The 24481-nt window shown below is 50.8% G+C and overlaps 1 protein-coding gene across 2 annotated transcripts; it reads left to right on the top strand.

Annotated features, from left to right (window-relative positions):
• The first annotated feature begins 3058 nt into the window (after positions 1-3058).
• ptgir (prostaglandin I2 receptor) lies at positions 3059-23566 on the top strand. 2 transcript variants are annotated; one of them, XM_030381246.1, is made up of 3 exons: positions 3059-3216; positions 3425-4959; positions 22054-23566. In XM_030381246.1, the coding sequence occupies exons 2-3, from the start codon at positions 4135-4137 to the stop codon at positions 22351-22353; spliced, it is 1125 nt and encodes a 374-aa protein (XP_030237106.1). In that variant the 5' UTR covers positions 3059-3216; positions 3425-4134; the 3' UTR covers positions 22354-23566. The 2 variants fall into 2 exon arrangements, with proteins under 2 accessions (XP_030237106.1, XP_030237107.1); XM_030381247.1 differs by having other exon boundaries at positions 3073-4959.
• Positions 23567-24481: the final 915 nt, after the last annotated feature.

The following is a 24481-nucleotide window of genomic DNA, read 5'->3' as shown; positions in this document are numbered from 1 at the left end:
AATCTTACATTTCTTAACCGTCCCCAACTTTAAAATATGCAGTCTTTGTCCCTTCAGATTCATCTGCACAGTTGAGTGATTATTTGATGGCAGTGATTGTCTTAATTACGTTCTCTTTGCAGTTATTGAGGTCAAAAGAGAAGAATCAATAGAAGGTTACCCACCTAAAGGGTTTCTGTCAATAACTAAAATAGAGTGGATTCTAATGAACAATGTCATTAGGGAAGACCGTCCTATTGTACCTTGTGATGTGTACACACACACACACACACACACACACACACACACACACACACACACACACACACACACACACACACACACACACACACAGGGCCGACGGACTGCGGGGACAAAGGGGACAGTTGTGGGGGGGCCCAAGGCAGAGGGGGGGCCCATGAAAAAAAAAAAAAAAAAATTACTTATCGGCCACGTCTTCCCCCCCCCCCCCCCGTCAACAATCGCCCCATAACCCCCCCCCGTCCCCCCGTCCCCCCCGTCAACAATCGCGCCATACCCCCCCCCCCCCCCCCCCCCCCCCCCCCGTCAACAATCGCTCCATACCCCCCCCCCCCCCCCCCCGTGAACAACTTAGCGCAGGGGGGCCCATTAGTACCTATAGTATAGGGGCCCAGGATTTGGTGCTACGGCCCTGCACACACACACACACACACACACACACACACACAAAGAGGAGCAAGGCACAAAAGCGATGATTGAGGTTCTCTTTGTCCACTGCTCCTTGTAAAGGATGTCTAGCTGTACAGATAAACAACCATCTCCTGTTCACTCTTCGGGGTTAAATGGGTCAGAAAAACCCTGCCGTACTGGCGAGCGGACGTGTTCAGGATTATATCATCACACGTCTCTCATTATTGGGTGAATGCTGCGGTGGTGAAGCATCAGACCTGCTTGTGTGTTGATGTCAACATGATATTGAATATGAGTATCTCTGCACTGGCTCCTAATAAGGAGGCTGAGATGGAGTCGACGGAGGGCTGATGTTCGCTCTGGCACACACGTCCTGTCACGTCTCCACCCTGGGTCTGGGTCCGATGTGGTTTCAAAGTCTCTGGGAAGACTTCCACATGTGTAAGGCTCACCATGTATTTATACAAGCACACATTTAATAATCATACATTTAACTATTGTACAAATCGGTTTGCTCTGCCATGATTGATCTGTGATGGCCCTGTGGTGAGCCTGAGAAGACAACCTCCTTCAGGGCCCAACATCAGACTGCAAGCGCGACTCAGTGGGAAGGAACCTCAACTTCCTGTCAGAGACAAGTACTTTGAAGATGCCGCCCGCAACCCATCGTATTAACGGTGCATACAAATGGAGTTTGAGGATGATGTTTTATCAAAACTCTTAAAGCTAGTATCTAGGAACGGACGACAGCCGCAGAACACGCCACCACACGGGCAGGGAAGGCTTCAGACAGCCGGCCCGCAGGCCACCGGAAACTACTTTAGCACTACTTTAGTCAACAACAAGAAATTGGAAACAGTCCTTGCCTCTCCTCTCCCTGCACACACATACACACACACTAAAACACACACTAAAACACACACACACACACACACACACATACATACACACGCACACACACACACACACACACACACACACACACACACACACACACACACACTAACACACACACACACATACAAACAACAAAAAAACACAAAACACTGTCTCTCCGAGACACACATACAGGTCTACTGGACAGACATGAATTATGCATAACGGTATGAAATAAGATGGGTAGGACTGACGCCAACAGTCTGTTCTGGAGTAGAAATTGAAACAGGAGAACAACAGCATAATGTCCCTCTTCAGGGGGGGGCATAATGTCGCTCTGGGACATTATGCCCCCCCCCCCCTGAGGAGGATGGCCCTTTGGCTCCTCCTTCATCCGACGCGACAGAAGGTCGGACCTCACCTAGTTCAGACGACACCTGGATCTTTATCCTGAGGGGAGACCATTCACAGCTGGTCAAACGTCATGTTGCTGACGCATGTGAGCTCACACACCGGGCACCGGCCGGGTTAACGGCATTAGACACGACAGGTGGGCTGGGGGCTGTTTGTGTGTGTTTACTGTGAGTGTGTGTGTGTGTGTGTGTGTGTGTGTGTGTGTGTGTGTGTGTGTGTGTGTGTGTGTGTGGGGGGGGGGGGGGGGGTAAGTGCGTGACATTTGGTCTGAATCCATTGTGTTGAGGAAAAGATTGCATGATAAGCAGAAGCAGGATGGCGTGTCCCACAGGACTCTCTTATGAAACCAGATCCACGGCTTTGTGTTCGTCTTCGGAATCTCAGTTTGGCCTGGTTGGTGTGTGCCCGGACTTCTCCTTTTGAACAACAACTTACCAACTTACTGCGTGTTAAACAGTGTGCAGCCTGTTTATGTTTGTCATTAGCTCAAACCACGAATCAAAAGCCTGTGCCTAAGATGAATGAAAACATGTGGCGGGGATTTTAGAATTTCATCATCAAAAACATCCGGACAGGGAACATAACCTCAACGGGTCAGTTGAAGACGCTGCGTAAATCGACCAGTCGCTCTGCGTAAAGCGACCTGAATCTCTGCGTAAAGCGCTCTGACACTCCTGGCGCCACGGGGCGTCCGGGGACCGAGGAGAAGGACGATACAGTGCGTGTTGAGGCGATCTCTGGTACTCCGTCACACGAAGTAACATCAACAACATCAGCTTCATCATCATCACCGAGGTGCAACGTGGTCTGTGTTCTTCTCCATCCCACATCACGGACAAACCGTCCCCTCACAAGTTGCGGTCGTGTGTGTGTGTGTGTGTGTGTGTGTGTGTGTGTGTGTGTGTGTGTGTGTGTGTGTGTGTGTGTGTGTGTGCGTGTATCTCTAAAATAACTCCGGAGGTGGAACCCAGAAGCTGCCTCTGATTCAAACTCGTCAATCAGAGCCCCGTGAGGACGGCTCATGTTGACAGCGTAGACCAACTTCATTTCCTTTTGTCGACTTGTTGACTCAGGGGGGCGGGGCCACAGCGAGGAAGGCGGGGCCACAGTGCGTCTGAGCCGGGGAGGGCGGGGCCAGAGGGCTCGCTGTGGGGAGCGGAACCGAAGACCGGCTGCGTGAAGGAGTGTAGGAGACTCCGAACATCTCTCAGCGGAGCGGAGTCAGAAAGTCATCTCTACTCTCCTCATACCGACGGAGGTGCGGACTCTGTCGAGGTACGTGGTGGTTATCTTAACACATCACTCACAGCTGTGAGGGAGACGCTGGTCAACCGGCTCTTCTCTTAATGAAGGGACTTAACGCGGGCACGTCGTTTATTTTGGAGTTTAATTCCTGAATGTTGAATGACAAAGTCTCCGCAGCATCGAGTCTCTCTGTGGTTCAACGTGTTGAGTCGCATCTCGTCCTGCTCCTCGTTCACAGATGGTCTCCGGACGGCAGCCCAGCGCGCCTCTGTGGTTGGACAAGGACTAATTGGTCTCCCACTGAGGAGAGTTACTGGTCCCACTGAGGAGAGTTACTGGTCACAGTGAGGAGTGTTACTGGTCCAACTGAGGAGAGTTACTGGTCCCAGTGAGGAGTGTTACTGGTCCCACTGAGGAGAGTTACTGGTCCCAGTGAGGAGTGTTACTGGTCCCACTGAGGAGAGTTACTGGTCCCAGTGAGGAGTGTTACTGGTCCCAGTGAGGAGTGTTACTGGTCCCAGTGAGGAGTGTTACTGGTCCAACTGAGGAGAGTTACTGGTCCCAGTGAGGAGTGTTACTGGTCCCAGTGAGGAGTGTTACTGGTCCCAGTGAGGAGTGTTACTGGTCCAACTGAGGAGTGTTACTGGTCCAACTGAGGAGAGTTACTGGTCCCAGTGAGGAGTGTTACTGGTCCCAGTGAGGAGTGTTACTGGTCCCAGTGAGGAGTGTTACTGGTCCAACTGAGGAGAGTTACTGGTCCCAGTTAGGAGTGTTACTGGTCCCAGTGAGGAGTGTTACTGGTCCCAGTTAGGAGTGTTACTGGTCCCAGTGAGGAGTGTTACTGGTCCCAGTGAACATAGCCCTACTGGTCCCAGTGAGGAGTGTTACTGGTCCCAGAGAGGAGTGTTACTGGTCCCAGTGACAGCCCTACTGGTCCCAGTGAGCAACATGCTGCTGAACGGCGGCTCGTGCGGTAACATCACGAATATCATCGTGCGCTCCGGGCCCGGCATGAGCATCTTCTTCTTCGTGGCGGCGGTGGCGGGCAACCTGCTGGCGCTCTTCATCCTGGGCGTGGCCCAGAGGAGGAGGAGCTCCAAGCCGTCGGCGTTCTGCATCCTGGTGACGGGGCTGGTGGTGACGGACCTGCTGGGCACCTGCCTGCTCAGCCCGCCCGTCTTCGTGTGCTACGCGCAGCAGCGGTCCCTGCTGGGGCTGACGGGCGGCCGCTCGCTCTGCGACCTCTTCGGCTTCGCCATGACCTTCTTCGGCCTGGCGCCCATGTTCATCCTGACGGCCATGGCGGTGGAGCGCTGCCTGGCCGTGTGCCGGCCCTACCTGTACGAGCAGCTGGCGCGGCGCTGCTTCACGCGCCTGGCACTGCTGCTCATCTACCTGTTCAGCGCTGCCTTCTGCCTGCTGCCCTTCGCGGGCGTGGGGCGCCACCGGCAGTACTGCCCCGGGACCTGGTGCTTCATCGACATGTCGGGCGGGCGGGGCGGGGCGGCGGGGCTGGCCTTCTCCCTGTCCTACTCCGCCCTCATGGCGCTGCTCATCGGGGTGGTGTTCGTGTGCAACGGCGCCGTGATCGTCGCCCTGTGCCGGATGCACCGGAGCCAGCGCACGCGCCGCGGCTCGGTGGTCTCGGGCCGCGGCACGGGGTCCCGCCGCCGCGCCCTGGGCTGGTTCGGCCAGGGGGAGGAGGAGCTGGACCACCTGATGCTGCTGGCCTCCATGACGCTCATCTTCGTGGTCTGCTCGCTGCCGCTCACGGTAAGTGTGTGTGTGTGTGTGTGTGTGTGTGTGTGTGTGTGTGTGTGTGTGTGTGTGTGTGTGTGTGTGTGTGTGTGTGTGTGTGTGTGTGTGTGTGTGTGTGTGTGTGTGTGTGTGTGTGTGTGTGTTGCGATGGAAAAATCCATATGTTTACTGTGAATCATTTAAGCTTTGTTTTCTATTGCCTTGTCCAGCCACCCTACCTGTTCCTAGTGTTACCTAACATTAACCTTTGACCCTGGGGTACACCAGTCACATTGAGCAGGGGTCCACTCATGCATTCCTCTGCTTGATGAGAACAAAGGAAACTCTTACTTCAGGTCAACATTTCCCTGATTTGATCATTAACAAGTGCATTGAAGGGAGGGGGTGACGGTGTTTAGATAGCTCTGTGGAGCTCTATTCTGGGCTCAGTGTGCTAGAGAGGAGACTAGTGTATGCAGACATTCAGAGGTTCTTTTCTTCTACTATTCTGGGCTTTTTATTCATTAGAGGTCTCTTCTTTCCTACACGCAATATCTCCTAAAGAAATTGCTGCGAGTGTGCGTGCGTGCGTGTGTCCGTGCGTGCGTGTGTCCGTGCGTGTGTGTGTCCGTGTGTCCGTGCATGCGTGCCTGGGTGCGTGCGTGCCTGGGTGCGTGTGTCCGTGCGTGCGTGCGTGCGTGCCTGGGTGCGTGCGTGCGTGCGTGCGTGCCTGGGTGCGTGTGTCCGTGCGTGCGTGCGTGCCTGGGTGCTTGTGTCCGTGCGTGCGTGTGTGCGTGCCTGGATGCTTGTGTCCGTGCGTGCGTGCGTGCCTGGGTGCTTGTGTCCGTGCGTGCCTGGGTGCGTGTGTCCGTGCGTGCGTGCGTGCCTGGGTGCATGTGTCCGTGCGTGCGTGCGTGCGTGCCTGGGTGCGTGTGTCCGTGCGTGCGTGCGTGCCTGGGTGCGTGTGTGTACACCTGCGTTTGAATAGCACAACACATGCTTGTCTCTCCTCTCTAAGCCAACACGCGCTGCCGCTCCTCAGAGGACTACTGAGTGACTACTGAGTGACTACTACTGAGTGACTACTGAGTGACTACTGAGTGACTACTACTGAGTGACTACTGAGTGACTACTGAGTTCACTCAGTAGTCACTCAGGACTACTGAGTGACTACTGAGTGACTACTACTGAGTGACTACTGAGTGACTACTACTGAGTGACTACTGAGTGACTACTGAGTTCTTTTTCCCGCTGGTTTGCATGGCGCCGGGGAGCGGCGGGAGGTCTGACATAACACTAATTTCCATCTCCCTCGCACTGAGCTGCCCACCGTGTGGCAGTGTGTGAACATTTGTGTGCGTAAGTGTGTTTCCAAATCATGTGCTTCAAAACCGATGGTACCGTCCATTAAAAGGTGTGTGTGTGTGTGTGTGTGTGTGTGTGTGTGTGTGTGTGTGTGTGTGTGTGTGTGTGTGTGTGTGTGTGTGTGTGTGTGTGTGTGTGTGTGTGTGTGTGTGTTGCCCCAGTTCCTGTTTTAAATGTTGTGGTAAATGCCATCCCTGGAGGGCGGGGCTGCTCCTCCTGTAGTGAGTTCTTCTCCTTTTTTTTGTCCTGACACATCTTCAAATCCATCTCTATGTATAGCAGTATGAGGTAGTATCTTTATCTGGCAGGAAGAGACGTAGGATGAGAAAACAGTTTTGGCGTCTGAAAACTGAGGTGCGTTCAGAATCGCAAACATAAGCGAACGTTCGCGAACGATTTTAAACATTTTCCGTTAAACGAACATAAGCAAGCAAACGTTTACGAACATAGGCAAACTGTCTGAAGAGGTAGTTCTCCACAAACAGAGATGGATCGCGGTGCTCTCTTCGGCTACGTGACATTCGTTGCCATGGCATTAAACTAAACTATATTGAAATCATTTACTCCTTTCCTACACAGAAAGCAATAGATAAAACGTTTCATATAGCCTATCTACACCCTTACTTAAACTGTTGTCTTTTGCATCCTAAAATGCGATTTGAACGTTATATCGCAGTAAGTGGGTACAACTTCGGTGACGTAGCCCTCTATTCTTGAATTGTCCGTACTGGTTGTCTGCAGTAGGCTTTCAAAGAGGTCGACCACTTGCAAACCCTCTTCTGTAAACTCTTCCATTAACATGGAGGCTGCCGCTAATACCATGGCCTTCGTATCCATTTTTTTCGTTTACAGTTTGTTTAGAACGGTGTTCAAAAATCGTTCAAAATTAATTGTTTAATGTCAACGCGTTCGTTGCGAACGTTCGCCTATGTTCGCTGAACTTGAACGCACCTCAGATGTTTACAGGAAGTCTCGTGGTTCTCTCCGTCTGGGCTGCAGAGCCAACTGTCAGATTAGCGCCGACCCCAACCGTAGTACCTCCAAACCACGTGTGTGTGTGTGTGTGTGTGTGTGTGTGTGTGTGTGTGTGTGTGTGTGTGTGTGTGTGTGTGTGTGTGTGTGTGTGTGTGTGTGTGTGTGTGTGTGTGTGTGTGTGTGTGTGTGTGTGTGAGCTGCACGTGTGTGTTTGTGTGTGTTCTCCCGTGAGCAACGAGCAGATCTGATGTGGTGTGAATGAAGATGACAGGGGAGAGGAGGTGGGCGTCTGAGGGGCTGAACACCTCCCAGCTGAGGTACCTTTGGCTGGGGGCCGACCCAGCTGCTACCTATAGCGCTAACACAATAACACAACAACGGTGCGTGTCTTGGTCTCCACCACCCCGGGCCAGACTCCACACCGCTCAAACATGACACACGCAGACACAAAGACCATCAGTCAGCGGGCTGTCCCTGAGCAAACATCCACAGGACACCCAGACATGATACCAGAACCGCCCGCCACTCATCAGGCAGGTGATTGGACAATGGACACACCTGCTCCAAAATAATCGTTTGTTCTATTTCATGGAGGCTACACCGTCTAGGCTTCGACTTATGACCGAGTTATGTTAACATAACTATATTGATAGAACAATAGTAACTATTGTTCTATCAATATAACATTCAGAGGCATTGGGTTGTCAGGTAGTTTCGTTCTGGTGTTTGCTCAGGATCTCTGGAACAAGAGCAGATTATTCTTTCCGGTACGTGTGTACTCTGACTTTCTTAGGCGTGACCGTTTCTCCAGCTCCCTCCAAGGTACTGCAGTGAGGCAGCGATAACAGGCAGACAGACAGACAGACAGGCAGGCAGGCAGGCAGGCAGGCAGACAGACAGACAGACAGACAGACAGACAGACAGACAGACTGACTGACTGACTGACTGACTGACTGACTGACTGACTGACTGACTGACTGACTGACTGACTGACTGACTGACTGACTGACTGACTGACTGACTGACTGACTGACTGACTGACTGACTGACTGACTGACCGACCCCCGCTGTGGTGGGGCAGGCACCTCTGACCCTACAATCAGGTCAAAGGTCACCAGCAGGACTGCTGTCCCCACCTCAGGGTTCCCCGCTGACCTCCAAGCAGGAGAGCGTCCTCTGTTACGTAAGGACCCCGATGGCCTGCGTTCCCCTCTCCAAAGCGTCCCTCCAGTCCCTGTATGACCCGCCATGAGGGCTGACCCCATGATGGTACCACAGCTCCCCTGCTTTCCTCCCAGGCCGCCGGGGAGTGAACGGTAGGAGAGCAGTGAGATGAACCCTAGTGTAGCCCTCGGCTCCCTGGGGAACAGGGTTTGAGAGACGGGGTTTACAGGCCAGAGGGGTGGTTGGTCTGCGACAGTACAACAGATTAGTGATGCTGTTACCCATGTGGTGCGTATTGTATTACAAGAACTCATAATAACGCTATATTTAGATGACTTTAATTTGTGGATAAAACTCTGGTTTGGATTTGGATTAAATTTCATTGGAATGTGTTCCTTTCTCCAAACATGATGTGCAGAAGGTGGAATGGATGTTATTATGTTATACTACTACTACTACTACTACTACTTATAATGCTAAACGAATACTAATCTATTACCGTCAATGATTTAACCTCTATGTACTTCAGTTGGTGTGAAGTCCTCTGCTGTAGCTCCTTCCCCATGAGGACTTTGAACCAAAGCCTTCCTCACTTCAGCCTCTCTCTGCTGGGGGACAACAAACATTACTTTGTTAAGTGGAGGAAGAAGTGTGTACTTCCTGTGTGTAATCCTCCCCTCCCTGGGAAGGCTCTGGAAGGTGAGGAGAGGGATGATGAGCCAGAGTCAGGCTGCAGACCGTCGAGTGTTCCCACAACGTTTCTGGAGTTCCATGGAACAGACCGTAAGCCTGTTCCATGGAAGTACAGGCTCCTCGGACAGCTGCAGGGTATCGGTCCGTTGATAACGCTGCCGTGACCCCTGGGCAAACCCATGCGGGGCTTCACTCTGCCGTCCGTGTCTCTTCTGCTCCTCGTCTTCGTCGGTTCAGCGCCGGGGGGGAAGGCCTCCCGTGCGGCCCCCAGTGGGATTCACTTCAGTTCTATTAGTAGTATTTGTGTTTCTTAATCACAGGCACAGTGTCAAAGGGCTCAGCAGGCCGTCTGCTTAGGGCCGTGTGCTGCAGGTGGAGCAGCCACTCTGTGTTCCACGGACGCTCTGCTTCGTGTGCGGAGCGTTGTAAGACGAGCACCAGGGCGGGGAGTGTGGGGGCGAGCCGACCACACTCGCCTCCATTGTCCTCGGCGGTGCTCTGGAAATGTAACAGGAGATGCTGCTCTGTGTGTACATAGCGCCGTGATGGAGCTCCAGGCAGGGTGGTGGTGTTCTAGGAGGGTGGTGGTGTTCTAGGGTGGTGGTGATGGAGCTCCAGGCAGGGTGGTGGTGTTCTAGGAGGGAGGTGGTGTTCTAGGAGGGCGGTGGTGTTCTAGGAGGGCGGTGGTGTTCTAGGAGGGTGGTGGTGTTCTAGGAGGGAGGTGGTGTTCTAGGAGGGCGGTGGTGTTCTAGGAGGGAGGTGGTGTTCTAGGAGGGAGGTGGTGTTCTAGGAGGGTGGTGGTGTTCTAGGAGGGAGGTGGTGTTCTAGGAGGGTGGTGGTGTTCTAGGAGGGAGGTGGTGTTCTAGGAGGGAGGTGGTGTTCTAGGAGGGCGGTGGTTCCCCTGGTCATGGATGGCCCTGGTGGATGAGCCTCAGCCAATACCCTTCCAGTGCTGGAGGTGAAGAACATGATGATGAAGAGGATGTGAGGGGAGCAGTGATCCTTCCTCCAAGGCGTTGATGATGAAGAGGAAGAGGATGATGATGATGATGATGATGATGGTGATGAGGAGAGGTGAGGGGAGCAGTGATCCTTCCTCCAAGGCGTTGATGATGAAGAGGATGATGATGAAGAGGATGATGATGATGATGATGATGGTGATGATGATGGTGATGGTGATGAGGAGAGGTGAGGGGAGCAGTGATCCTTCCTCCAAGGCGTTGATGATGAAGAGGATGATGATGATGATGATGATGATGGTGATGGTGATGAGGAGAGGTGAGGGGAGCAGTGATGTATTCACCTCGGTGTGTCTGATGACCGGGGTGTGGTGTGGTTGTGCTGCGGCCATTAGTCAATATGGAAATAGATTTGAGTGGCGCCGTCGGGTATCAGTCACACACTCAGAGAGAGGGAGACACACAGCTCACACACACACACACACACACACACACACACACACACACACACACACACACACACACACACACACACACACACACACACACACACACACACACACACACACACACACACTCTACCACACTCTCTCCCACTCTCTCCCACTCTCTCCCACTCTCTCCCACACTCTCTCCCACACTCTCACACACACTCTCTCACACACTCTCTCCCACACTCTCTCACACACTCTCTCACACACTCTCTCTCCCACTCTCTCCCACTCTCTCTCCCACACTCTCACACACACTCTCTCCCACACTCTCTCCCACACTCTCCCACACACTCTCACACACACTCTCTCACACACTCTCTCTCCCACTCTCTCCCACTCTCTCTCCCACACTCTCACACACACTCTCTCCCACACTCTCTCCCACACTCTCCCACACACTCTCACACACACTCTCTCACACACTCTCACACACACTCTCTCACACACTCTCTCACACACTCTCACACACATGGTTCAGAACAGAGAGAGAGAGGAAGATAAAACACTTTGATTATTATTGAGAATCACAACATTAGAAGCCATTTCCAAACTCTTCTGTGGTTTGAATGATGAACTCCAAAAAAACCCCCAATGTTTTAAAGACCTATTGGAGATTTGAATCATACTTGGAATCCCAGACTGACTCATTGAATGATGGGGTAATTGTTTCCACGTGATATCGATATAATGCTCAGATAAACTTCCTCTGAATTCCCTGTGTTTCTGTCGCTGAGCAGCGTTCATGACCCCCTCAGCTGGGCGGGGGTTTCCTTGGTGAGATGTGTGTCAGTATGTATCTGGATCTGTATGAATGCGTCCCACTTCACCTGAGATCCTGTATGAAGTCCCTCGGTTCCTGTCCAGGCCTGTAGACCGTGGTCCTTGTGGGTGGGTTTCTGCCTGTTTGTTAAGCAGAACCTCCTTGGCATCGAGCGCTCAGAGCCCTCTCTGTGGGGGGGCTGGCTCTGCCTGGGCGCGCCCCGCCACTCCGGTGGCGGAGAGCTGATGGAGCTGGGGTTCTGTTCCAAGGACCGTGCTGTAGAACCTGTAGCAGATGTTTTGCAAACGCTTTTTAAGATCTGCATTTCTCAATGGCCATAGTATTGAATACGTCCCTAGAATTAGTCACTTCCTTTAGGCTTAATAAGTCACTTCCTTTAGGCTTAATTAGTTTTCCTGCAACTCATTACTTATTTATTGACTCTGTATTGATCAATTATTCGCTGGCTGAATTAATGGTGCAGAGCCTGGGCAACATCCAGATGTTTGGTGGAGGGGAGTGGCTGGGCCACATCCAGATGTTTTGGTAGAGGCACTTAATACATTTGACTATAAAGTTAAAGAGTGCGTGTGTGCGCTAAGTGCGTGCGTGTGTGTGTGTGTGTAAAATCGATTGTGACCTTTCGATGAGAAGACACTTTCTCACGAATTCTGTCCTCAAACTGTGTGTGTGTGTGTGTGTGTGTGTGTGGGGGTGTGTGTGTGTGTTTGTGGGTGCGGTGTGTGTGTGTGTGTCTCATTTCCTCAGACTAGTGGTTGAGTATCTAAACCTCACTCCAGTCTGTCTTTTTCTCCAGTAAAGTTATGCCATAAGAAATATTTTAAACCAAAGTTCAGGAGAACTGCGGTCAGTGAATCCCATCTAGAAGAGCGTCAGGGAGGAGCATTCTGCTCTGAGGAACTTCCCAGACATGAGCCGTTGAGGGAGAGTGAGCAGCTGCCATCAGTGGGTGAAACGTCTTGTTCCTGTCTCGGTGGTTAAAGTTCTCATCCGTTGCATCATTGACGAAACTCAAACCCATGGGCGATACTCAGGATGTTCCCCCCCGAGGGAAACAACCGCTGGCCCCATCCGGGTCCCCCCCAACACCCCCTCGCCTGGCTCCGCCCGCCTAAGTACTACGTCGGGGTCTGCGGTATGTTACTGGGTTTTCTCCGTCCCAATTTTGTGCGTCCAATCAGCGAACAGAGCGAGTGGCTGAGAACAATGACGTTAAAGTCAGCTCTCGTTGACGGACATCTTCACGCACGGTGTTTGGTTTGTTTACAGCCTGCGGGCAACGTGACTCCCGGCCAAACGTTAGCGACTGGTTATGGCAGATCCAGAGTGGCACTGGGCAGATCCAATAGTTTTAAACTCCAACAGACACCCGCCTTCAAGTGAGTTCACGTTTGTCAATCGAGTAGGTCCAGACTCTCTGTGCAAATGAAATGAAGTACGAGAGACTGGTAGGACCAGGCTCAGGCCCAGCCCCCCCCCCCCCCCCCCCCCCCCCCACACACACACACACACACACACACATACACACCCCCTGGTAGACCTGCGTATCATTTCTGGGCCGAAACAAGATTAATTGGAACCATGAGTTGGACTGATCCCTATGAGCCGTGATGACCTGTAGCTGCAGGTCATCCGGTTTTGGGAATAGCCCCCCCCCCCCCGATAGATTAGCCCCACCTCTCAATTGTATATTGATTCAAAACTACAATACACCTAACACAGATCCATAACAACGATTTCCCATTACCAATGTTGTTTCTGTGCAGCCACTTTCCTCTCCAATAAGCAACAAGGCAACTCTGTTCAACAACGATGGATCCAAAACAAACGCCCAGCAATACAGCCAGCGGACAGGAAAAACAAAAACAGAACCAATCAGGTTTTATGCAGCCAGACAGGTTACAGTTCAAGTATTAAATATGTTGCAAGGGTTCATATCTAGCGGGGGAGGAGCCTATTGGAACAGGGCTCATTAGATCAGGATGAGGTCATTGATGGGTTTTCCACAGTGCAGCCAGGATGACAGGGGGAGGGGTGAGGAGGGGGGAGGGTTGGGTGAGGAGAGGGGGGAGGATGAGGAGAGGGGAGAGGGGGGGAGGGTTGGGTGAGGAGAGGGGGGATCGGGGGGAGGGTTGGGTGAGGAGGGGGGAGGGTGAGGAGAGGGGTAGGGTTGGGTGAGGAGAGGGGGGAGTGGGGTGAGGAGGGGGGAGGGTAGGGTGAGGAGGGGGGAGGGTGAGGAGAGGGGTAGCGTTGGGTGACTGCGGTGGTGATCTGAGTTGATGTGGACCAGCTCTCTGTTGAGGTGCATCAATAAAGCAATCATGTGAGTGCTCATGTAAGCACTCCGTTCCGTTCAGTAATCATGTGAGTGCTCATGTAAGCACTCCGCTCCGTTCAGTAATCATGTGAGTGTTCCTCCTGTTGGCTGAGGGGCGGCTCCTCAATCTCAAAGGGCTTCAGCAGCGGCCCTAGGATGTTGAAATGTCATTAAGGGAAAGCCCTAGAGGTACTGGGATCATGTACTGGGATCAGGCCTAGCTGTACTGGGATCAGCCCAAGCTGTACCGGCCTCATCCCAGATGTGCAGAAACCCCATGCCTGCCTGTTCAGTTCAGTCTCTGGATGGCCCTGTCAGGTCATGTCTTCATGGCTCACTGAACCGTACGAGGAGGATGATTCATGTTTGTTTGGTCGGTCTCTGAGGGCTCAGTGCATCTGGACTGCTCAGATAAGCAGAGCCAAGAACCCATCTGAATCTGAGTGTTTCCAGATAAGAACAATCTAGTCATCAATCCAGTAATTATCGAACATGAGGTAATTTCCCCGGTGACTCTGGTTCAAACCACAATCAGGTTGTTCTAGAATAACTTGTTTTTTGAGATGTAACAGTCCTGAAAAAGAAGTGGAAGTAATAATAATAATAATAATAATAATAATTCATTTTATTTGTTGAGCACTCTTCATTCTAGCAGAATCTCAGAGTGCTAAGTAAGTCCGTTCCTGACCCAGTGTTTGCTCGGTGCTTTCCCTCGGCTGACTGGGGGCTGTGGTTCGGCCAGCCTGGTGTGAAGGGACGGGACGAGTAGACTCGTGTTGTGATTGGTCCATTAGGTGTGAGGTCACTACAGACTGGCTGGATGTCCCCCTGTGTCTTTACACGCTGGGTGTCACCTGTCCTTCAACCTGAACTAGAGTTCTTAAACCAACCTTAACTACAGCCCCTGGCGGTTGGACAGCGCTCTCTTTACTGAGAACCCTCGGTTCCTTCAACAGTGGTGTGTCTGCCAGCAGAGCTATTGTTGTCTGCTTCACCGAGTCCCGATGGGAGGGAGATGGTTTGGTGGAAAGCTTCTCCAGTCTTCTCCACACACAAACCATCCCTTCTCCTTATCAATGTTGTCATCTATGCTATTTGCATATTTGTATAAACTCTTTCATTGGAGATAGGGCTGGGCGATATGGACAAAATCTTATATCACGATATGAGTAATTTTATATCACGATATGGATATATATCACGATATGGTATTTTTGAAGTAAATTAAAATAATAAATGGCTTAAAATAACCATACTTCACATTTGATCAGTTTTTTCTTTTATTTTGAACTTGAATTTCCATGCTTGCAAAGGAGTAAGTAGCGAACAATCTGTCATTAACTGCAGTGTCATATAGTGCAAACATCTTGTAAACATTGAACTGTTTTTTCAATACAAATAACATTTTTTTTTAAAGGTGTGCTTCACACCTGCCTGGCTGTCAGTCAGTGCAGTGTAATATAAAATATAAATCACAGCATCACACAAATATTTTAAATACTAATTATTCACTGCATACTACATAAAATAAAGTTATGTGCTGTGCAAATAGCTGGTGGTAAAAATAGAACTGTTTCTTCAATACAAATGAGATTTTTTTTCAAGTTAACAGGTGAGTCTCACACCTGCCTTGCTTCAGTCAGTGCAGTGCAATAACTTTTTTTTTTTTTTTCTCGGTATAAACGATATGGCCAAATCTCTCCCGGTAGACACTTTCATATCGTCCATGGTATGATATCGTCATATCGCCCAGCCCTAATTGGAGATGATATCTGACATTTAACCGGTTTTGTTTCTTCTTTTTCTGGAAACCAGTGTTTTCTTTTGATGATTGAGGAGTCCTGCAGTGTGTACGGTGAGGGTTAGTCCTCCAGTGTGTAGGGTGAGGGTTAGTCCTCCAGTGTGTAGGGTGAGGGTTAGTCCTCCAGTGTGTACGGTGAGGGTTAGTCCTCCAGTGTGTAGGGTGAGGGTTAGTCCTCCAACAGAGTGTAGGGTGAGGGTTAGTCCTCCAGTGTGTAGGGTGAGGGTTAGTCCTCCAACAGTGTGTAGGGTGAGGGTTAGTCCTCCAGTGTGTACGGTGAGGGTTAGTCCTCCAGTGTGTACGGTGAGGGTTAGTCCTCCAACAGTGTGTAGGGTGAGGGTTAGTCCTCCAGTGTGTACGGTGAGGGTTAGTCCTCCAGTGTGTAGGGTGAGGGTTAGTCCTCCAACAGTGTGTAGGCTGTGTTGTGGATCCGGTTCTTCATTCATAAAGTAAAGTGCACATCAGAACACAGCCGGGGCGTGGCCGGCCTAGGCTCCGCCTCCACAGGGCAAGAGGACATCCTGGGCCAGCCTGGGCCAGCCTGGGCCAGCCTGGGCCAGCCTGGGCCAGTCTGGGACCACCTGGGACCGCCTGGGACCGCCTGGGACCGCCTGGGCCCGCCTGGGACCGCCTGGGCCCGCCTGGGACCGCCTGGGACCGCCTGGGACCGCCTGGGACAGCCTGGGACAGTGCGGCCTGTTTTGTTGGCCTGCTTTACTTTACTTTACTTTATCATGGATCCCCATTAGCACGTGCCTCAACAGCATGGCTATTCTTCCTGGGGTCCTTCACACAGAAAAACACACAACATCATACACAACAACACTACAGATACACACATACATAGACAATAGTTCACTTACAAAAATTCAGAAGAATTTCAGAAATTACAGGTTAGTATTATGAATTGCATAATCAAGAGGGGGAAAAGGGTTAAAAACATACCCATTACAATGACTGTTCATTTGTGTACATAATGTACTAATAGTACCAAAAACACAACACAACCGGCACTGCTGTTATTCTATCATAGTTAAACACAGATCAGTCAAGTTCATGAAATATTGGCAGCCTGCCTGTCCCAGCTTGCCCTCTTCTTCTGCTCCGACTGGTTCTCCCGGTGGCTCTGCGCTGCTCCGGGGCTGTACTGGTTCTCATCGTCACTTACTGCTGGACATTGTTCCATTGAAGGTTCACCGCTCACCTAAACCTCAAGTGGTGAACTCGGAGCTCTCTCAAGCCCACAGAAACTCTTATTGTGGTGCGTTGAATGCCAACTGTTCTGGTTCCCACGGACACAACTTATTTTCTTTTGAAGAAATCGATATCGAAATATTGCATACTTCTCATCAACAACGCATTCTGCTTGTCTTTCTCCAAGCCTCCCTTCATCCCTGTTTCCATTTCCTTCTCCTCTCAAAGCGATTCCTTCCAATATGGACGAGGAATCAGAGCTGCTGTGACATATGTTGCCGATCTTGTTTGAAAGTGCCTCAAATGAAGTAGTACAGGTTTTTCTGCCCATGCATGAATGTACACCCAACAACCAAGAACTAACCCCGGGAACCGCACTCCTGGTTCCCAGGTTCTGTGACATTCACTACAGAGGTTCTGCCATATCACAGTAGGACTGCTGGATCAGAGTTTCTGCTATATCACAGTAGGACTGCTGGATCAGAGGTTCTGCCATATCACAGTAGGACTGCTGGATCAGAGGTTCTGCCATATCACAGTAGGACTGCTGGATCAGAGGTTCTGCTGTCACTCGGTTGGACTGCTGGATTAGAGGTTCTGCTATAACACAGTAGGACTGCTGGATCCCAATTTACCAGGTCTTAAAAGTATAATCTACAACAGAGAAAGTTTGTTGGACTTCTACAATTTTAAAAAGACACTCATGATATTTATTCTCTATAGTTGCCCTTCTAAGAATTAAGTTTTATTTAGGGGCCAATGAAACGTAATGAGGTGTGACCCATTTTACACACATTCACTGAGGGAGTTATTGAAACAGCCTTTATAACCACAGATGACCAAGAACTCTTCCTCAATCCTTTACTGAGTAACCGAGTTTCACAACGTTCAATGAAATGAAGCCCAACAGGAAGGCCCCGTTGACGCCTCCCTGTTCCACTCTGATCCGCCCCTGAGCTCAGAGGGAGGGCCTGAGGTGGAAGCATGTCATACTCAGGGACTTGCCTGTCCACTCACACCCAGACAACAAGGCGTTGTTTGAAGGCTCCTGCCTTAAGTCATGACAGCAGAATAATAACTCAGTACGCCGCAGTAAGAACTGAGGATCCGTTGTTCCCAAATTACCTTTCTGAAACATAAGTCTGGTCCCTAGATTAAACAGAGTAAACATTGACAAAATACACAAGTATTCTTCTACTGTCAGACACATGACAATAGTGGATATTATGGAGATTCTTTTTTGTGCAAATCCTTATAGTTCATTACATTATAGTACATTCATAACATTGAATCCTTGATCTCTTTATTCATATTATTCCATTAGTTGTGTGTTTGACTGAGCGTTGTGATCTCCTGCTGTCTGGTGTTGGTTTGAGTGACAGACCTGCGCCGCGTGGGCGGCTGTGGCGTGTTAAGATGGCCGCCGCCCCTCAGCCTGTGGTGAGCAGGACCCACAGGCTGAGGGGCGAGGGGAAGCACCCGTTAGGTCACAGCTAGCCTCCCTACCACGGGCAGTGCGGTGCATGAACTAGTTCAATGAACTAGTTCAATGAACTAGTTCATTGAACTAGTTCATTGAACGAGTACATTTTCTTATGAACTTTGAACTGAACTTGTGACATTCTGAATTGATGCTTAGGTCCAGATGACATTTTTATTTTAAATAGTTACTGCCTTAGTTGTGATGAATAAAACAGGTGTACAAATAATATCCACAACAATTTGAGATTGTAGTGATGGGCAGCTGGTAATGGAGGGGGTTCGTTTTAAAAGATAAGCACAGAATAGTTACTCCCACAGGTTTTCTTCGGTTAATAAAACAAACTCTTAATAAACTGAACATGAACCAGTTCAAAACTGAATTGGTGAACTATGAAATTGAATTTATTCATTTTGTTTTGCACAAACTCAACTTTGAATTAGTTAATGTGAAGTGTGAACTTGCACAACACTGACCACGGGATGTGCTTTTGAAGTTGCAGCAGTCTACATTTCAACCAGCTCGTACAGCTAGTATATGGGACATATATCAAGACTCACTCGTTCAGAGTTCACCTGGACCCTGCATAGCCCGCGCCCAGAGCTCCGAGAGCAGTGTGGTCTCTGCGTGTCTCTTATAGTTCATTCAGTCTGTAAACCAAACACGGGAGAGACGCATCTCAACGGGTTTTAATATCTGATGTGGCGACGGACGGATGGCGGGAAACAGGAACCAGCCGCTGAGCGGGTATCTCATAACACACAACGTGACTCATGATACTGAGAGTCTCATGATGAGAGCATGAGACTGGTGATACTGAGAGTCTCATGATGAGAGCATTAGACTGGTGATACAGAGAGTCTCATGATGAGAGCATGAGACTGGTGATACAGAGAGTCTCATGATGAGAGCATGAGACTGGTGATACAGAGAGTCTCATGATGAGAGCATGAGACTGGTGATACAGAGAGTCTCATGATGAGAGCATGAGACTGGTGATACAGAGACTCATGATGAGAGCATGAGACTGGCGATACAGAGAGTCTCATGATAAGAGCATGAGACTGATGATACTGAGAGTCTCATGATGAGAGCATGAGACTGGTGATACAGAGAGTCTCATGATGAGAGCATGAGACTGGTGATACTGAGAGTCTCATGATGAGAGCATGAGACTGGTGATACAGAGAGTCTCATGATGAGAGCATGAGACTGGTGATACTGAGAGTCTCATGATGAGAGCATGAGACTGGTGATACAGAGAGTCTCATGATGAGAGCATGACTCCGTCCCCAGGGTCGGCCCTTGAGGAAGACATCAGGAGAGGATTCTCATCCCGTGCCCCTTACTCATCATGAAGGACAAACCGTACCGCTGAGCCAATCATAAGGATATTAATAATCGAATAATGCAGCAGGGAGTCTTAAAATGTTGTGCTGCAAAGAGAGTCGATAATGCAGACATGCGTTTGGACGCCATTAGAAGGCTATCTACAGCGTGCATTAGCTCCTCAAACACAGCAGCACCACTCTTACCTCCGCCAGCCCTCAGTCTCATGACTGTATTGTCCTGTATCGAACCCGCCCCACTTAGCCCCAGCTAACGATCCAGGAGGGGAGTGGATCAGGCAGGAAGCCGTCCTCTGGGGCCAAGAGGTAAACGAGGTTCTGATCCATTATGGATGCCTTTCTCGAGTGCGTCCTGCTAATGGCCCCCATGACTCCAAGAGCCTCAATATTTACATGGAAACAGCGATACACCAACTTGGAATGAACGTGGGTGTGTGTGTGTGTGTGTGTGTGTTTGTGCGCGTGTGTGTGTGTGTGTGTGTACACAGTGCGTGGAGCTGCCTCCTCCAGTAAATCACCCACAGCGGCCTGGTCCTGACCATGCATCAACACGCTACTGTTTTAGGAGAGCCAGGCTGCATGCCTCGCGACCCCCCAGGCAGAGCGGGTCTGAGGGGTGCTGGTGTCTGCCCCCCCTCTGCCCAGAGTCCTCCTGCGGGCCTTAAGAGGCAGGGGGGCACGCGGCTCTGAGGTCCCGTCGTCACGGAGACGGATGTCTGTTTCCAGCGCCTCGTTAGTGTGTTGACGTTAGTAGGGCTCTGTTTGAACGGCGCTGCTTTGATGATATATGAACACAACCACAACCACGTTGGGGTTCCTCATCGGGTCGGGGCCCTGGGGGGGCCCTGGGGGGGGCCTGGGGGGGCCCTGGGGGGGGGCTGACGCCTCACCACTCTTATGGAGGAGGGGGACTGCCAGCAGCTGGATACAGCAGCACGCGCTGTGACTCACACATCTGTGTTTCACAGCATCGGGCAGAGATCTGTCAAGTGAGGAAAGGATCATTGTCACCTGATTAGGCAACTGAAGAACTGTGACCCAACCGCCTCCACAAGAATCAGTTCCTATAAACAGCGTCTGGTTCACAAGCATTGCTGAGTATTTATAGGATGGAAAGAGAACTACATGTCTTTCTTCCTCTCTATGGATGCATGTGTGATGGTTTGGCTGGGTTAGAGTGCCTCACAGCCACACTGCCTGAGTCTGCTGCTTCTCGGAAGAAACCTGTTCGCTTTGGCTCTGGACTCTAATGTGCCCTCTGACTTCACTCTCTTTCCTACTGGCTCACTCTCTCTTTCCCACTCACTCACTCTCTCTTTCCCACTCACTCACTCTCTCTTTCCCACTGACTCACTCTCTTTCCCACTGACTCACTCTCTTTCCCACTCGCTCACTCTCAATTTTCCAACAGATCACTCTCTTTCCTACTCTCTCTCTCTTTCCCACTCAATCACTCTCTTTCCCACTCACTCACTCTCTCTTTCCCACTCACTCACTCTCTCTTTCACTCTCTCTCTCTCTCTCTCTCTCTCTCTCTCTCTCTCTCTCTCTCTCTCTCTCTCTCTCTCTCTCTCTCTCTCTCTCTCTTTCACTCTCTCTCTTTCCCACTCACTCACTCTCTCTTTCCCACTCTCTCTCTCTCTCTCTCTCTCTCTCTCTCTCTCTCTCTCTCTCTCTTTCTCTCTCTCTCTCTCTCTCTCTCTCTCTCTCTCTCTCTCTCTCTCTCTCTCTCTCTCTCTCTCTCTCTCTCGCTCTTCTCTCTTTTCTCTTTTCTCTTTTCTCTCTCTCTCTCTCTCTCTCTCTCGACCCCTCTTCTCCGTTCTCTCTCTCTCCTCCTCATCCTCTCATCCTGGCCACCTGATCGGTTCCCCCCCCCCGGGGCTTAGCAACAGAAGAGGAAACGGTTACCGGGCCCCAGCTGCCCTCAATCCAGAGGGCGTTTCATTAGGGCCGTCGTGATGGAAACTTCATCCGGCCGGAATCATCCAGAACAACACGTGGATGGGGGGGGGGGGGCGCCCGGCTGTCTGCACCCGGCTCGGCCAGCCAATCAGAAACTTCTGTTTGTACGGGTCCTTCTGGTGTAGGGTCTGAAAGGCCGTCAGGTCAACATGTGTGCTGGTCGGTTGTCTCAGTCTCTCTTATGATATCCTTGTTATCATCACTTGCAGTAACCAGGGTAACCAAGATGATAAGGCTTGTATCGGTGGATCCTTGGGGTTTCAGCTCTCATGTGACATCGATTGTGCAGATAGCATGACGTGAAAAATATCGTTTTGAAGCACGTTAGCATTTAGCTTCTACCGGTATACACCGAATATGTAGAAGCAGCTAGCCTCTAGCCATATAAACGGGGGTCCCACAAGAAAACAACAAGAAATACCATGACCATTTAAGCTTAGCATTGTATTTCTCTCTAAAACTGTGAAAGGAGTCGGGCCCCAGAATTATAAAAGAGAATAATAAAAAAAAAAAGAAGAGCAATATTTGAGGGCTGCCTTTAGCACTCACACGGTGTACCTTCTGGTGGTGGATCACGGTCTCCTCTTCGTCCTCAGATCGCCGGCTTCATCAACGCCGTCCGGCCGTTGGCTGACGACGAGGGCAACCTGACGGCGTTCCGCTTCCACGCCTTCAACCCCATCGTGGACCCCTGGGTCTTCATCATCTGCCGCAAGTCGGTTCTGCGCCACTTCTACCTGCTGCTGCGCTGCCGCCTCGCACGCTGCGGCGTGAGGACCGCCGCGGCCAGCGCCCCGTCCTGCACGCCGGCCCGGTCCCAGCACCTTGGGGGCCCCGACCCGGCTGGCCGGCCCCTCACGGAGGGCTCCCCCCCCGGCCCGGGGTCCCGCTGCTGACCCGCGACCGGGGCTCTGAAGCTTAGCCCGTGATGCTACTGTGATGGATCCCTCCGAGACCCCCGGCCTGCGTCCTGGTCCCCCGGCCTCCCTCTGCAGGAGGGGGGATGGATTTGTTTTGGGGTCCAGGTCAGAGATCCGGGGGTGATGAATATGTTGTCTCTGTGGACAGTGGCTGTCAGCTCATGTGGGCCCTTGGTGACCAGAGGTGCTGGCCCTACGAGTGCCCAGCGGAGAGTGGAGCATTCGGACGGCCAGGAGAAGACTCCTCACTGAGGTGAGGAGGCTGAAGAGGGGACAGGAGACTGAGGACTTCAACAGAACGTTCTGGATGTTTGTATTGGGAACTACCTAATTGTAAAGTATGAATCGCGATTGTGTCACGGGGCACAGCACTTTAACCAGACTGAACCACTAACCTACTGTAAAAGACTAATGTTGAACCAAGTCTCGCATGCTGTATACAACCCTCATAGTGTAGAGCTTGTTGTCTGCGTGCATGCTTATACCAAACCCCCTGTAAGGCAACAAGACAGAATCGCATCCCGATCCATCTCCAGTGTTTTTGTGAGCCGGAAGTCCTGAGCTGACCCATGGCTGCTGACTGAAGGAGAGGAGATGTTAAGCCCAGCAGAACCTCTACAGCCATGGGGACATCAGGACTGGAAGGTGATGCTGTGGGAGGCTGCTGGGTTATTGAGAGGCCCAGCGATACTGCCTGGGAGACCCTGATACCAGGAGGGACACGCTTCAATTAGGTCAATCACTCTGAGGGGCCCACAATGCAGCATCATTTCTATAAAATCCTATCATCAGACACAAATCTATTATCATGCAGACGCTTATTGTATTCAACGGATCAATATTGTATACTTCCCTCAGAAACATTGATCTCAAACCAAGCTACCCCTTGCTTCAGCCTTGAATATGTGAAGTGAATTGTTTTGCTTTTGAAAACATTTGTACTGCCAGATCTGTGTGATCTAATGTCAAGGTGTTTGATGTGCGATGTTCTGTACTGACATCTCCAGAGTGTGTGTTGTGATTGCCAGACCACTGTTTGTAGATCATTTAATAACCTTTGACCTTCAAACTTATGCTGAGTGACCTTCTTTGAGTCAGCAGCGTTTCGTGACCTGCACATTTGGTCGTTTGTCGTCGGTATCAATGCATTCATTTTTGTCAAATAATAAATTAAGTTATAAAACGTGAATCTGCTTTGATCTCGTGGGATCATTTAAGTTTACTTTTCTATTTCCAGCAGTGTGCCGACCAAACCAAACTCTGCTCTTCCTTTAGTTAGCTTTTCTTTACAAGTGGGTCACTTCCAGCTTAAGTTTTCTTTTTGCGCAGGTTGGACTCTACGGTCCAGAGTCACAGTACAGGTTGGACTCTACGGTCCAGAGTCACAGTACAGGTTGGACTCTACGGTCCAGAGTCACAGTACAGGTTGGACTCTACGGCCCAGAGTCACAGTACAGGTTGGACTCTACGGTCCAGAGTCACAGTACAGGTTGGACTCTGCGGTCCAGAGTCACAGTACAGGTTGGACTCTACGGTCCAGAGTCACAGTAAAGGTTGGACTCTACGGTCCAGAGTCACAGTACAGGTTGGACTCTAAGGTCCAGAGTCACAGTACAGGTTGGACTCTACGGTCCAGAGTCACAGTACAGGCTGAGGTTGGACTCTACGGTCCAGAGTCACAGTACAGGCTGAGGTTGGACTCTACAGTCCAGAGTCAGGTTGGTATCAGTGGGCAGCCCAGCTGAGGATCTCTGGAGCTTCAGTGGGGAGGAGAACTGGATGACTTTAGCTTTAGACACCTTCCAAAAGCCCTATGTACAACAGTGAGATGATTCTGGTGGTTTGCTTACACAGCAGAATCCCCTGGCCCATCAGAGTGAGTCAGAGACACCAGAGCCGCGTCAGCAGGCTAAGATTACCCCGTTATCCTAACACACCCTAATCCCCCAGCCCAGGTCAGAGCGCTACAACACGTCCGAGAACAGCCAAACTCAACATGATTTCCCCAGAAGAATTGAGAAATTACGGATGGTAAAAATATTTGTAAGTGACGTTCACTCACCGAAATTGGTGGTCAACATTTCCATCGTTTGGTGAAAGTTAG

Source organism: Gadus morhua, chromosome 16 (genome assembly GCF_902167405.1).
Source record: "Gadus morhua chromosome 16, gadMor3.0, whole genome shotgun sequence".
NCBI classification, from domain to species: domain Eukaryota; kingdom Metazoa; phylum Chordata; class Actinopteri; order Gadiformes; family Gadidae; genus Gadus; species Gadus morhua.
The sequence above is the reverse complement of the archived record's forward strand: the minus strand, read 5'-3'. Positions and strand labels throughout refer to the sequence as shown.